This window comes from Salmo salar, chromosome 18, assembly GCF_965601325.2.
Source record: "Salmo salar chromosome 18, fSalSal1, whole genome shotgun sequence".
Lineage (NCBI taxonomy): Eukaryota > Metazoa > Chordata > Actinopteri > Salmoniformes > Salmonidae > Salmo > Salmo salar.
In genome coordinates, this window is record NC_138308.1 from 71121664 (window position 1) to 71137632 (window position 15969).

At 44.8% G+C, this 15969-nt stretch overlaps 1 protein-coding gene across 8 annotated transcripts in view; it reads left to right on the plus strand.

The window, feature by feature from the left end:
* nrxn2b (neurexin 2b) overlaps positions 1-15969 on the plus strand; it is a 937590-nt gene that overhangs the window by 804341 nt on the left and 117280 nt on the right. For all 8 annotated transcript variants that reach the window (XM_045701329.2, XM_082965087.1, XM_082965083.1 and 5 more), the window contains one exon: positions 6131-6312. In XM_045701329.2, coding sequence (XP_045557285.1) covers positions 6131-6312 — 182 coding nt within the window. The remainder of the gene's footprint in view (positions 1-6130; positions 6313-15969) is intronic.

Sequence of the window (15969 nt, forward strand, 5' to 3'; positions counted from 1 at the left end):
AATCATCAAGCGCTATGATGAAACTGGCTCTCATGAGGACGACCACAGGAAAGGAAGACCCAGAGTTACCTGTGCTGCAGAGGATAAGTTCATTAGAGTTACCAGCCTCAGAAATTGCAGCACAAATAAATGCTTCACGGAGTTCTAGTGACAGACATCTCAACATCAACTGTTCAGAGGACACTGCGTGAATCAGGCCTTCATGGTCGAATTGCTGCAAAGAAACCACTACTAAAGGACACCAATAAGAAGAAGAGACTTGCTTGGGCCAAGACACTTGAGCAATGGACACAAGACCGGTGGAAAATCCAAATGTGAGATTTTTGGTTCCAACCGCCGTGTCTTTGTGAGACGCAGAGTAGAGGCTGGATGATCTCCGCATTTGTGGATCCACCGTCAAGCATGAAGGAGGAGGTGTGATGGTGCTTTGCTGGTGACACTGTTGGTGATTTATTTAGAATTCAAGACACAATTTACCAGCATGGCTACCACAGTATTCTGCAGCGATATGCCATCCCATCTGGTTTGCAATTAGTGGAACTATCATTTGTTTTTCAACAGGACAATGACCCAACACACCTCTAGGCTGTGTAAGGGCTATTTAACCAAGAAGGAGTGTGATGGAGTGCTGCATCAGATGACCTGGCCTCCACAATCACCCGACCTCAACCCAATTGAGATAGTTTGGGATGAGTTGGACCACAGAATGAAGGAAACGCAGCCAATAAGTGCTCAGCATATGTGGGAACTCCTTCAAGACTGTTGAAAAAGTATTCCAGGTGAAGCTGGTTGAGAGAATGCCAAGAGTGTGCAAAGCTGTCATCAAGGCAAAAGGTGCTACTTTGAAGAATCTCAAATGTAAAATATATTTTGATTTGTTTAACCCTTTTTTTGGTTACTACATGATTCCATATGTGTTATTTCATAGTTTTGATGTCTTCACTACTATTCTATAATGTAGAAAATAGTCAAAATAAAGAAAAACCCTTGAATGAGTAGGTGTGTCCAAACTTTTGACTGGTACTGTATGCGTGCGTGCGTGTTTCTGTTGTATCTGTTCGTGTTGAGATCAACAGAGTTCGCGTTGGATAATGCCCTTTCTGCCATATCCAGTCAACCAAGTCACTTCATTGTGAAACTTCTCATCAGAACCAAACCTTTGCAATGTTTCTGTCTGCTCTCAAAAGGATATCAGTATAGCAGTGTTACTCCTTTGTCACATGGACTAACTACACCAACAACCCACTTGGTTCATTTATGAACAGAAACAACGACAGAGAGGGTTTAAGGACTGAGTCTGAAGAAACACTTTCTTGTTTCTCTGTCTAGCCGCTATTAAATATAGAAACAGTGTTGTTGTTGTTACAGGATTAACTTGTCCTTCGTCACTGTGAATCATCAGAAAGGCTGAATCACACAATTACATAGAACATTAAAATGAATGAAGTCTTTTGACATAAGCCACAGTGTTATACATCATGTCTATGGGCTGAATGCAGTAGACGTGGGTCTGTCGGGGATGAAAGACATCTGGTGTGGTCTGTGACGACCTGTTTATTTTATACCTGTTGTGGGGAAAAAAGTGTCCCAGAATGCTTTGCTTTAGCCCACATCAATGGCTATTCACAGAGAGTGTCCAATAGAACAAACCCCACCACACACACACACACACACACACACACACACGACACACTCCACCTGCCCTGTATAGGGAAAATTAAAATCAATCTGCTTTTCCATTACACTTTTGATTCGGGGGCGCTTTATGATTATTTTTCCACCGGCCACGACCAAAGATAAAATGTTATTTTTATTCCAATCAAATGACCAAACTGGCCCTGAAAATGGAAATAATAATCAACGGGCATCCTGAGATGTTTGATCTATCCTCACGCCTCTCTGTTCCAGGTAGAGAGCATTGATTGGCAGACATCGATCACAACTCGAGCTAATTGGACAAACGCATTCAATATTTAGCTCTTTTTTCAGTCTGCAAAATAAACATAAGTGCCACGGAGTGTTTTCATCATTATTGTTATTCCAGTGAAACAGAGAGAACCGATTGCTTGATTAGAGGCAGGCCGGTCAAGGTCAGTGGAAAATCCATAGTCTACCCCGAGTTTTGTTTGCCGAGGGAAGTCTCCCAAGGCCTTATTCATTTAGTTTTAACTCGAGTTTTAAGTATCAAATGGGCAGTGTGGAGACTTGGTGTTATGCTGATAGCTCAGACTCTTTCTCGGACTGTCTCCATCTCCTTTTATCTCTCTCGGTAGCTAGGTTTCCGTCTAATTGGCGCCAGATTTTCATGCAAATATTCAATCAAAAATCTGCATAAAGAAAATATGCGCATTTTCCCAACAGTGGTGTGTTTCCACCAAACGGACTTGTGGATAAAAAAAATCAGTGAGGGATGACGTAGTGCACACAATGTACTATTTCACTTGTTTTCATATACCGAATAAAAATCAAAAGTTCAGTGTGTTTCCATCGCATTTTCATCTCTACCGATATTTTTGTAAAAAAAAGACTGTTGCGTTGAGTAGCAAATGTGTCTACTCTGGTCTTGGCACCTGCGCTCTAGCCAACAGCTCACAGATACAGTGCGGGTAGGCTAGTCTACATGAACGATTATTATGGATAATATTTGTATTTGTCAAACGACAGTCAAGCAACAATCATCATGTCACCAGAATGAGACCCTCGAAATGTATTGGAAAGGAGCATCGAGATCAACTTGCACTTTCACCACTCTGTGAAGTTCATCATAACTTATTTCATCTGTAGCCTAATAAACTGCATGCTTTCCCGAGTCGTAGTGGGAGGACCACCCACCAGATCACCGAGTGACTCCAGCTTTATTATGATGGGTGTTATATCAATATTTGCGCTTAAAGGCGTTTCAACTACCATTTCTCGCAAAATTAATTTTGCAGACACAAAAACATCCCACAATCAAAATATCTGTCGCCATTTATAAAATTGTACTGAAACTTCCTGTTTCCATCGCAGCTGTCATGGTTTGTGTACGGTATGACTGTACTCGCATAGAAACTGTGGATGGAGATAGGGTTAGTTTCTCTCTCTCTCTCCTTTCCAATCTCTTTCTTATTATTGTTCTCTCTCTCTCTCCCGCTTCCTCTCTCCCACTCTTTTGCTATCATTTCTTCTCGCTTTCCCTATTCTACCGCATCCATCTCCCTCCACGTCTCACGTCTACTCCTCTTTCTTTACCCCATCCCTTGCATGTAGAAAAGGGAGAGGTGGTTGGTGGTTAGCATGGCTCTGCATGCATTGTCTCTGCACCAGTGGTCTAGCAGACCTGGAGCAGGTGTTGGGTGTCTCTGAAACACTAAGACGTGGGTTCAGTCAGGGAGAACCTGCCAGACTACCTCATTAGATGCCTCGTCACCTCTTTGTCTCTTCGCTTAGTGGGCTGCTGCAGGGTCGCCGTAACAGCAGGTGGCCACCACTTCTGCAGACAGCCAACCTGCCACCACACAGGACAAGGACTAAATAAAAGAAACTGAAAAAAAATCATACACTTAGAGGGGGAAGTGGAAATAAAGTTTCTTTGAAGATTATTTGGCAAAAGGTACTTTGCAGCTTTTGAGTTTGTGCTATTACGGTGGTAAGAGGTGTTGAATTGAAGAGATGTTAATCTCTTTGCTCTGGGCATGACATCTGGAATTAAATTGATAATAGAGTATGTAGTGTTGATTTACTGCGGTATGAGTAAACTGAGATGCAGATATTCTAAATATAAACTCAGCGAAAAAAGAAACATCCTCTTACTGTCAACAGCGTTTATTTTCAGCCAACTTATTAACATGTGTAAATATTTGTATGAACGTAACAAGATTCAACAACTGTGACATAAACTGAACAAGTTCCACAGACATGTGACTAACAGAAATGGAATAATGTCTCCCTGAACAAAGGGGGGGGGGGGTCAAAATCAAAAGTAACAGTCAGTATCTGGTGTGGCCACCAGCTGCATTAAGTACTGCAGTGCATCTCCTCCTCATGGACTGCATCAGATTTGCCAGTTCTTGCTGTGAGATGTTACCCCACTCTTCCACCAAGGCACCTGCAAGTTCCCAGACATTTCTGGGGGGAATGGCCCTAGCCTTCACCCTCCGATCCAACGGGTCCCAGACGTGCGCAATGGGATTGAGATCCGGGCTCTTCACTAGCCATGGCAGAACACTGACATTCCTGTCTTGCAGGAAATCACTCACAGAACGAGCAGTATGGCTGGTGGCATTGTCTTCCCTGTAATGCACAGCGTTGAGATTGCCTGCAATAACAAGCTCCATCCGATGATGCTGTGGCACACTGCCCCAGACCATGACGGACCCTCCACCCTCAAATCGATCCCACTCCAGAGTACAGGCCTCGGTGTAACGCACATTCCTTCGACGATAAATGCGAATCCGACCATCACCCCTGGAGAGACAAAACTGCGACTCATCAGTGAAGAACACTTTTTGTCAGTCCTGTCTGGTCCAGCGACGGTGGGTTTGTGCCCATACAGCTGTCCATCCTGTCTTCCTGTAGCGCTGTCTTAGGTGTCTCACAGTACGGACATTGCCATTTATTGCCCTGACCACATCTGCAGTCCTCATGCCTCCTTGCAGCATGCCTAAGGCACATTCACGCAGATGAGCAGGGACCCTAGGCATCTTTCTTTTGGTGTTTTTCAGAGTCAGTAGAAAGGCCTCTTTAGTGTCCTAAGTTTTCATAACTGTGACCTTAACTGCCTATCGTCTGTAAGCTGTTAGTGTCTAACGACCGTTCCACAGGTGCATGTTCATTAATTGTTTATGGTTCATTGAACCAAAATGGGTTCATAGAAGCATGGGAAACAGTGTTTAAACCCTTTACAATGAAGATCTGTGAAGTTATTTAGATGTTTACAAATGATCTTTGAAAGACAAGGTCCTGAAAAAGGGACGTTTCTTTTTTTGCTGAGTTTATATGTGGTGGGAATTTTCTGTCTTCAGTTATCATCATCATCCTCCTCCTCACCATCATCCTTTCTATTGATTTATTGACAATGTTCTGCATTCTACCCTGACAAATCGAGAAAGAGAGGTATTGATTGTAAAACTTTGCTCTGGGAATGACATCTGGAATTGTCTATGGATTGAGTAGTGTTGATTTAATGTTAGTGTTAATGACTCTTTATCATCTTCATCCTCATCATCATCATAATTTACATTTATCCCACAATGCTCTGCATTCTTCCCTGCCAGATAGAGGAGGGGAGAAATCGAAACCCTTTGTTGTGCATCTTCTTCCTCTAAGCCGGTTTTTCATGCTGTGGGCTAGTTATAGTATTTCAGTCACGCATCTTGTTTATTTAGAAAAGAAAATTAGATTGGAAGGCTGGGACCCAGAGAGCCGAGGCATCACGTGCTTCATGCTGAGGCGAATAGAGAGGGGGGGGACGGGACTCGCACCTGAGTGTGCGTGCTGCTGATACTGTTACAGCCTCTGTTCCTCAATCTCTCTGCAACATGGCTGCCTTCCTACCGACAGCCATTTTAGAGCAGTTTCCTTCCATGTATCTCCTCTCATCTTGAACTGCCCTAATGCCTTTGAACAGGAACACTACAACAGAACAGAGTGGTGTAGCGGTGGAACAGATGAACACTCTGCCTCGAACTGTTCTCTCACTGCCTACATCACTTCCAACCATCGCATCTCACACCTCGTCGTCACCCCCCTTTCCTAATTTCTTTCCCTCCCTCCTCTTCCTCGTCCCTCCCTCCTCTTCCTCCTCCCTCTCTCCGCCTGCTCTTCCGTCTCCCCTGCCACGCAGCGATAATTAGTCAGCGCCAGAAGAATACAACCAGGAGAAAGGGGAATTGAACTTGCCACGTTACACTGTAGAAACTGAATGATTTTGATGTGCAAGAATAGGCTCTGTCCCAGAAAGCACTGCTTTGTGTGCGCCACATTAGGGAAGACATACCTGCTATGGCTCAACAACAAGCACCTACCTTAAACCAAAGCTTTGTTTTTCGATAGTTTGTTCTTTGGATTTGATCTTCTACTGCACCACATGATATAGGTCTATGGAATAGTATCCATTATATATGACACATTGGCCCTCTTCTGTCCACAGCTGGGACAACCTACATCTTCGGGAGAGGAGGAGCCCTCATCACATACACCTGGCCCCCCAACGACCGGCCGAGCACACGGGCAGACCGGCTGGCGGTGGGATTCAGCACGCAGCTCAAGGAGGCTGTGCTGGTCAGGGTGGAAAGCGCAGAGGGACTGGGAGACTACCTGGAGCTGCACATAGTAAGTGACTACCTGCGGAACTGCAAGGGGTGATATAAGGGGGCATGGGTGGGGAGTTGGAGGCGGGAAATCATTAGTGGAGGAGTACATTGGTTTGCCTATTGGTGGGGTGAGTGGGTTGGAGGGACATACGGTTTAAGGGGACAGTAGATTGGAGGGACACTTAGTTGGAGAGAGAGCATGTGTCAAGAGATGGCTGGGGTTGAAGGGGTACAAGGGGACTGGGGACAGTGAGGATATGGTTGAGACACATTGAGGAGTGATAGGTTGAGCTCATATGGTCCAAAGCTGGAGATGTACAGGTGAAAGTAACTACTCAATGAACGATCATTGAGCAGCTCTTTACATCTCATTCACTCTTACCAAACTAGTAATTACTCCATCCCTGCCATTATGACTCTCATATGGTCTAGGTAAAAGGCATTTTAAAAGAGAACCCTGCCTAAGGATAACTTTATAAGGCAATTAAAGGACATCAGGCATTTTAAAAAGGCATTAATGCTGCCTGTAAATGGCTCGTTGACCCATGTGATCCCTGCCTACCGACGAGATTCAAAGCCCATATTATTATTTTAATGGATGCCTTTCTGTTAATTATCTGCTCCCTGCCGAACCCACTGACTCTGTTCCTCTCAGCATGTCACCGGTGTCAAACACACACACACACGCAAACACACACACACAAACACGCACGCACGCACGCACACACACACACGCACACACACACACACACACACACACACACACACACACACACCACACACACACACAAACACAAACACGCGCACGCGCACGCACACACACACACACACACACACACACACACTCACACGCACAACCACACACACACACACACACACACACACACACACACACACACACACACACACACACACACAAACACAAACACAAACACAAACGCGCACGCACACCACACACACACACACACACACACACACACACACACACACACACACAAACACGCACTCACGCGCACACACACACACACACACACACACACACACACACACACACACACACACACACACACACACACACACACACACACACACACACACACACACCGCCTGCAGCTATAAAGAGAGGCTTGTGCCAGCTTCTCTGCTAGCCAGTGCCTCTGCTTTTACGGTCTCTGTCTCCATGCTGCCTCTCTCACTCAGGGCTCACACTGACTAACTACAGCCTTCAAGGCAGAGTGAAAACAGTGTTGTTTTGCCCTCTCCTCTTTTCATCTCCATCCTCATTCTCCCTATTTCAGCTTTCCTTAAAACCTATACAAAAACAACCTAGGCCTACCTTAGGCTTTCTGAAAGATGGCTGTAAGATAATGTATCGACAAGGAAAGTATGAAGGGGACAGCTCTGCTCTAGTATGAAGATGAAATTGACAATCATTAAAATAGAAACAAATACACTCAACATGTCCATAACCCATTTATCAGCGACGCTGATTATCGAGGGGGAGAGTGTTGGAAAGATTTGTCAAATACTGAGAGGGCCTATTATAATTTGAATGCATGTTTAAAAAAAACAACAACAAAAAACAGCTGGGCTATAAAGGAAGAAAAATATTCGGTGTCAAATTATACCATGCCTGGTTAGATTGAAATGGCACATCTTCCATTTGACACAAACATTAGCGCATTATAGGCCTCAGGGCCTGTACAACCTTGTTGACTGCTGCTGAATAATTAATGAATAGTCAGACACATCCAACCTTTTTTAAAAGAAGTCCAATTTGTTTTACTAGCAAGCACTGAAAATGTGCATTTTTTACTGTAGGGCCCGTAGCCGATAGCACGCCCTACACCCTTGCGCATCATCAGTTGGGAGGAGGAGGAGATGTAGAAAGTTGAAATGAGAGACAAAGTTAGCAAAACAATTGCTAATAATCATTAGTAAACACTCCTGCTATTAGGTCAAGTTTATCTATATGAAAATACAAAATAAATACAAATCCTAAAATGAATGTAGTCCTATTTAAACGGTTTTAACTGTTCTTTTATTTTCATGACGTTACATGGTTATGGGGAGCGTTGCTGCACAGCTATTTTCAGGTCTCTCCAGAGCTGTTTGACCAGGTTCAAGTCTGGGCTCTGGCTGGGCCACTCAAAGACATTCAGAGACGTGTCCCAAAGCCACTCCTGCGTTGTCTTGGCTTGGGGCTTAGGATCATTGTCCTGTTGGAAGGTGAACCTTCTCCCCAGTCTGAGGTCCTGAGTGCTCCGGAGGAGGTTTTCATCAAGGATATCTCTGTACTTTGCTCCGTTCATCTTTGTCTCGATCCTGACTAGTCTCCCAGTCCCTGCCGCTGAAAAACATCCCCACAGCATGATGCTGCCACCATGCTTCACCGCAGGGATGGTGCCAGGTTTCCTCCAGATGTGACGCTTGGCATTGATCTTGGTTTCATCAGACCAGAGAATCTTGTTTCTCATGGTCTGATTGTCTTTAGGTGCCTTTTGTCAAACTCCAAGCGGGCTGTCATGTGCCTTTTACTGAGGAGTGGCTTCCGTCTGGCCACTACCATAAAGGCCTGATTGGTGGAGTGCTGCAGAGATGGTTGTCCTTCTGGAAGGTTCTCCCATCTCAACAGAGGGACTCTAGAGCTCTGTCAGAGTGAGCATCGGGATCTTTGTTACCTCCCTGACCAAGGCCCTTCTCCCCCGATTGCTCAGTTTGGCCTTTCCCCAGATCTGTGCCTCGACAATCCGCGGAGCTCTACGGACAATTCCTTCGACCTCATGGCTTGGTCTTTGCTCTGACATGCACTGTCAACTGTAGGACTGGTGCGTGCCTTTCCAAATCATGTCCAATCAATTGAATTTACCACAGGTGGACTCCAATCAAGTTGTAGAAACATCTCAAGGATGATCAGTGGAAACAGGATGCACCTGAGCTCAATTTCGAGCCTCATAGCAAAGGGTCTGAATACTTGTGTAATTAAGTTATACTTTTTTTTTTTATATGTTTGCAAAAATGTCTAAACTGGTTTTCGCTTTATCGTTATGGGGTATTGTGTGTAGATTGCTGAGAATTTTTGATTGAATCCATTTTAGAATAAGGCTGAAAGTCAAGGGATCGGAATACTTTCAGAAAGCACTGTATAAACAATAGCCTAAATGTGGGCACATTTTACTGGGGGGCAATGAGGAGATTCGGGATCATTCCCCCCACTGCCCATTCCCCCACGTATTTCCATGACAATTCCATTGTATTGGTCGAGTCCGATTGACCTCTTTACCGCATCTATGATTTGAATTAACATTCTACATTACCATGGCAATCCAGCATCAGTTGATAGAACATTCCAATTACCATGGAAATTATTGCATCACAATACCAGGCAGCCATTGCGAGTGTACTGTACAGTACCCATGAGTTTACTAGTCAAATTGTCGGGGTTAGAACTTCCAAGCCTGCTCTATTCATTCTATTTCTATGTGGGACACACACACACACACACACACACACACACACACACACACACACACACACACACACACACACACACACACACACACACACACACATAATGGGAAGAGAACTGGCTCAGTGGTTGTACTTCATACAACAGGTCAAGGTGAAAACCAATGTCCTCACTGGTATGTAATTAATAATCATACTAATGCTATCATATCTCAGCAGTTATTGACAGAAATCATATTGATAGTATTGCAATGGTAAACCATCTCAATCATCATTCAATCAATGCGTACAGTATTCACCACACATCTCATAGATTTTCCAATTGATCAGTCCACAAGCAAGATTTCACGACTGAATCGTCACTTCACATACATTTGCATAGTAGCCTCCATGTGTTATCACACTTTAACGGTTGGTTTGGATTTCCCATTGTTCAAGTCCATCCTGCCCATGATATACTAGACAATATACACACGGCCACAACAACTACTACTACTACTACTACTACTACTACTACTACTACTAATACTTTTACAGATATACTGTCTCATCTGCCCAGCCATGCAATGTATAAACTTGATCTCCACTGTAAAAAGCATCTAGACAATATCTCCGACATTTGCAACATTGTTTCAATGTTGAAATTTGGGAGTTGGGACAAGACAGACAGGCAGCTTTTCTCAGCCAGTTGAAATCGTGAATCTGCATTTTTATGTGTTTATACAAAGACATGTCAACAGTAAAACAGATAAAACTAAACAAAATGCAGTGCGTTGGCTGTCTTTCCAGCTTCAGTCTGAAGTGATTGTGTTAGCTGTGTACTTGACTAGCTAGCAAGGGGGAAGAGCCTCCATAGCAACCTGCAAAGTTCTAGAACTATTTGAGGGGTTGGGTTAAATGCGGAAGACACATTTCAGTTGAATGCAGCATTCAGTTGCACAACTGACTAGGTATCCCCCTTTCCTTAACCAGCACTTGGGTAGTTTTGCTTTACATGGCATTCAATACGAAGAGAAGGCTTAAAATTGCACTTGACAACCAGTGTTAGTGAATGTAGCGTCACGTTTTGTTGAAAAATGTATGGTTTGGGAAAGAATCTGGCTTTTTAATGCTGGTAACCCGTTGTATAAAAGCAATAATAAACTCAAGACCATTTGTTATGGACTCGAGCTTCACTTCGTGGCTATGGTCACTGACCACGTCACTGCCATGATAAAAATGTCATAACACATGGCCTCTCATGTAGTATTGCTTAAATATCACCCAGCCTTCCATACCACACTATATCACATGGGCTTCCATTACAGTTCATTGCCTTGTATCATCACAGTGTGCTCCTCCCAGTATATTATATTCCCTATATAGTGCACTACTTTTGACCAGAGCCCTATGGGGTTTATAGGGAATGGCACCCTATTCTCTACATTGTGCACTTCTTTTTGAATAGAACCCTATGGGGTATATAGGTAATAGGGTTCCATTTGAGACGCTGGCAGTATACCAGTGTGTCAGTGTTAGTGAATCATTGGTGTGTAGGTTTCATTATAGGGCTGATGAGCGCTGGTACGACCCTGCCCTCCACTTTCTGGACGTCTGAGCAGCTCCCTGCTTTATTGAATTGAATACCTCCTTCCCTCCCTCCATCTCATTTCTCATTCATTCTCTCATTATTGTTGGTTCCATGTCTTTCTCTCTCGCTCGTGCTCTCGTCCTCATTCAGTCTCACGCATTTTTGTCCTCCTTCTCTCCCCCCTCCCTCTGTCCCCCATCACGTCAGACCGTCAGCCTCTCTCCCAGCTCTGCTCTTGCACCAGTCCCACTGCAATTACATTTGATTTGCTCTGCGCTCCTCCTGAGTCATTCACCCAAATGACTCCCTTCCCTCCCCCCCATGCAACAGTGTCTGGGCCTCTTTAATTACTATTAGCTCCCTGGTAGAGGACAAGCAGAGTCAAATTAAGACCAGGACTTAGGGGGCTTTACCTATGTGATATGCATTGGCTCTATCTCTCGCTCCCAGCACCCCACCCCGCACACACACGCTAACCCAGAGAGGGAGAGACACACACATACATGCACGTGCACACACACACCCAAAGCACGGGCACGCACTGTCTGTCAGTGTCGCACAAACACATGCAGACACCCCCTCTCTCTTTCGCGTTCTCCCTCTCTCACACACATGCATGAACACACACACATACTGTATACACACAAACAGACACCAGGGCTGGACATACAAGGCTGCCACCAGGGCTGGACATACAAGGCTGTCCGCTGGCCCACAGAGATTTAGGAAACCTCCGGGCCAGTCAATCATCTATGTCTTGGGCCAGTGAACAGAAATTATGCTATTTTCAATGTAGGCTATATTATTGCTGGGGGGAAAAAAAACATTATGTCGATGATTTATCACGTGTGCACAGCATACAAAGCCTAGTTTGAGCGGAATAATCTGTCGGACAGCAAGAGCGCGCAGCTCTCAACTGGTTGTCATGTGGAGCAGCTCACAGAAGGAATAACGACAGCGGTAGGGTGGGTAGGAAAGATGTTTACATTTCTGATACCTACCATCAAATGCTAAGTTAACAATGGGTTTGCAATCCAGGCATTTCAAAGGTTTAGTCCGAAGTCTTGGTTGAATCTTTGCGATGGGCAATTCAGTCATGATGAGCTTTTTGAAAGAACATTTCTAAAGGTCCCCCCCCAAAAAAAAAAAAAAAATTCCCAATTTAAAGTTGACTACTTAGTAGGCCTACCTGGCACAATGATATCATGATGATTTGTATTAACCACGGGGCATTTGTTTTGTGAACTCTGACATCACATGTAGCCTACACTGGACATTGTACAGTACAAAAACACAGCTAGCAAAACAATTGAATTAAAGGGCAACTACACCCTCCAATTTTTTTATATAAAAAAGAAAAAAATCCAAACATCAAATCTGGTCTCCTAAAGCATTGTTGTGGACTTAGAGCATCCCCCTCAACAACAAAAAAAAGTATGATTTTGAGAGTGATCCTAAAGGAAATTAACGGGCAAAAATGAATTTAAGAAAAGATAAAACTGATTTTATAGTGCCCTACAACTGTAGACTGCTGACAGTTCAAAATTAAAGATACAATTTAAATGATGTGCGCATCATCCGCTTCCCTGGGCCAGTGTAGTTTTCATTTGGGCCGGTAGCTTTAAGTTGCCACTGGCCCTGTGTGCCACTGGCAAATTTATCTGAATGTCAAGCCCTGCACACACTGTCTGTCACTGTCACAGGGGCCAAATCTTCAGTGTCTGTGTCTCACATCTCACTGACATTTCCCATGAGCCTCGAGGGGATGATAGAAAGAGACTGGGCGAACGTATGGTACTGTAGCTGATAAGAATGCCCCACCTCCTCCCTGTCCTGTTGCCTCAGGGCCTGGGACCTGTCTCTGAAAGGCCCAATGCATTACTCATCCACAAATAGTAACCTCTGGGGAAACTCGATAGAGCTTTGTAGGGGAAATTTCTGTAGAATACAGAGTACAGACTATGCTCTGTCTTTTAAGGCAGCATGGAGATAAGATTTTTTTTTTCTCCTCCCACTGCCTGTGTCCCAAAAAAGCTGCCTGTTTTCTACATAGTGCACTACTTTTGACCAGAGTCCCGTATGGCTCTGGTCAAAAGTAGTGCACTATATAGGGAACAGGGTGCCATTGGGGATGCATCACTGTGTGCTTTTATATGGCTCATTATTCATCAACTCAACAGCATCCATTTTGGGGTGATGAGTCACTGATGCTGCTGATAGCACTCTTGTCAATCATGTTTTAGGAGCAATTTCCTTGTTAACTTACATTACCATCATGGTAAATAGCCAATTTAGCTGAATAATAGGTGATTTGTAGACCATTCACCACAGTTAGAAGTTTAGCTGACAAGCCAGAGACTGTATCCAAACTTCTAACGGGAAAAAAGGAGGGAGTGAAAGTTGGTGTGTATCTATGGTCCTAACAAATGACAGTGAGTTGTCACGGTAACAGCCCCATCGGAAATGGCCCTCATCTGCAGTTACCGAGCCGACCAGGAGTCTGTTATTCAACAAGGTTTCCTGGGTCATCGCTTTAAATAAGCCAAGCGCTGATTTCATGTTAGAGGTCTATTCCTCAGAAGACCCAGCCAATGTCTAGTGTGACGGGCCACAGGTCCACATAAATGATGGCGAAGTGTTTTTCAGGGTCACGGGGAAATGGATAGCGATGGTCCCTCGCGAGATGGTATCTCTCTCTCTCTCTCTCGCTGTCTTTTAAAGCATTCCTTTGGCCGTAATGTTCCTTTTACGGCTCCCTCTTACAGGGAAGGGATTTGTAAGCGGGAACATTTTCATTGGACGTCTTGATGATAGCTGGGAAGACATGACTAGCTAACGGGAGCGTTTGGGAGTGTTCCTCGGAGCCCCAGAGTGTTTTTTCTCCCTTTCGTAACGCTGAAGATGTTGGTGCCAGATAAAGGTAGATGGCGGTGCAGATAAAACTGTCAAGGAGAAGCAAGTCCTTTTATCCTCTCTCCATCCCTGTCAGCCCCCTTCGCTGTGAAGATCGGCGCGCACACACACACACCTACACTCTTACACGCATAGTCACATACACATACACCCACACACACACTGATTCTCTCCCCTTATATTTCTTCCTCTCGCCTTATTTATATTTTGCTACCCCACACCTGTTTCCCTCTTAAACGAGTGTCACTTTTAAAAATCGCTCCCCTTCATCATGCCTAGGGAGTAATCGCAAACCAAACATGCGTGCGTGTGCGTGCGTGCGTGCGCGTGCTTGATAAATGCTCTGCCGGCAGAGTGGGGCCAGCGGTCACCGGCGGTAACGAGATAGGGCCCTGGTGGGTTTGGCAGGGGCCTCTCCTTGGCATGTGAGGGGCCGGACGGCTATCGATTAATCCTGCCTTTGCGGCCCGCTAATAAAGCCTCGCCTGACAGCCTCCACCTGGCTCTCCGTGTTCTCCTTGGTCTTCCTGCCTCTGCAGGGGGTTGGGGACTCTCTCCCCTCCACGAGGCGCTGCTTGGAGGTCAACGCCCCACACATGTCTGGGTTGCTTTGGGGAATACCAGAGATGCATAAATATGGCGGCCCCCAGACACCAACCACAAATGCCCCGTTTGCTAAGTTCTCCATGTTGTACATGTTCTCTGTATTGTGCATTGCTCTTTTTTTGTATTGTCATTAGCACAGTACACATGATCTCAATATTAGCTCCAAGATAGAGGTAATTTGATAAACCGAAAAATGTGATTGTGCAAATTTATTGGTGCATTGATCCATGTCAAACGCTGTAGTTTCAAAACTCAGTGCATAGTGCTAAAACAATGACGTCATATCTGAATTCCAACATCTTTATGCACCTTCGCTATTACCATCGATTAGTTTCAGGCACACCAGAGGATGTGGTCAAAGCCCTGGGGGGCCATTTTGGCTCCACAACTGCAGGATATACTATAGTCTTTGCAGTTGCTGTGTGGAATCAGAGACTGAACCAACATGACCGGATGAAGTTGAAGCAAAGAATGGACAGATAGATCTTTTAACCATTTCGAGTTTGGACATATTCCGACAAATACAGGCAACCACCCAGGTAGGCTAGGCACATAGTCACACAGTTAGCTAACACGGTGGATAAGTAGAGAGCACAGAACCGATCCCTTGTTGTGTTTGTAGTGGCAGTGGTGGGTTAGCGGTGGCGATGAGGCTGTGAATGCCCAGTGAGTTCTGGGTGAAAGTAAATGGATTGCCTCCCCAGGATCGATAAGCTATTAAAGGAGCAGGGAGACAGGACTGTCCTGCTGTATCCTGATTGGTCTATTCACCCGTGCGGGAGGGTACAGCACAGCGCCCATACACCTACTACAGATAGCCCTCTATCTACCACAAAAGGGTTCAAGTAGTATTTGTTTTATTACAAGTGCGCCGAGAGGTTTGATTGAGCCTGCCGAGACGGCCGCCTAGATGCCTCAAGATGGGTGTGGTTTGCACTTTTGGGACGACTCCATTGATTCCTTTGCTTCTCTTTCTGCTCATCCACATCACACTTCTGATCACACTTGGGACCATTACAGCTTCATTACAATGGCGTAGAGCCAGTATAAATTCCAGTCCGGATGGTGAGATTTATATTTAGTTTAGCTTGAGTCATTGTGTAAGGCTGCATCTGAAAC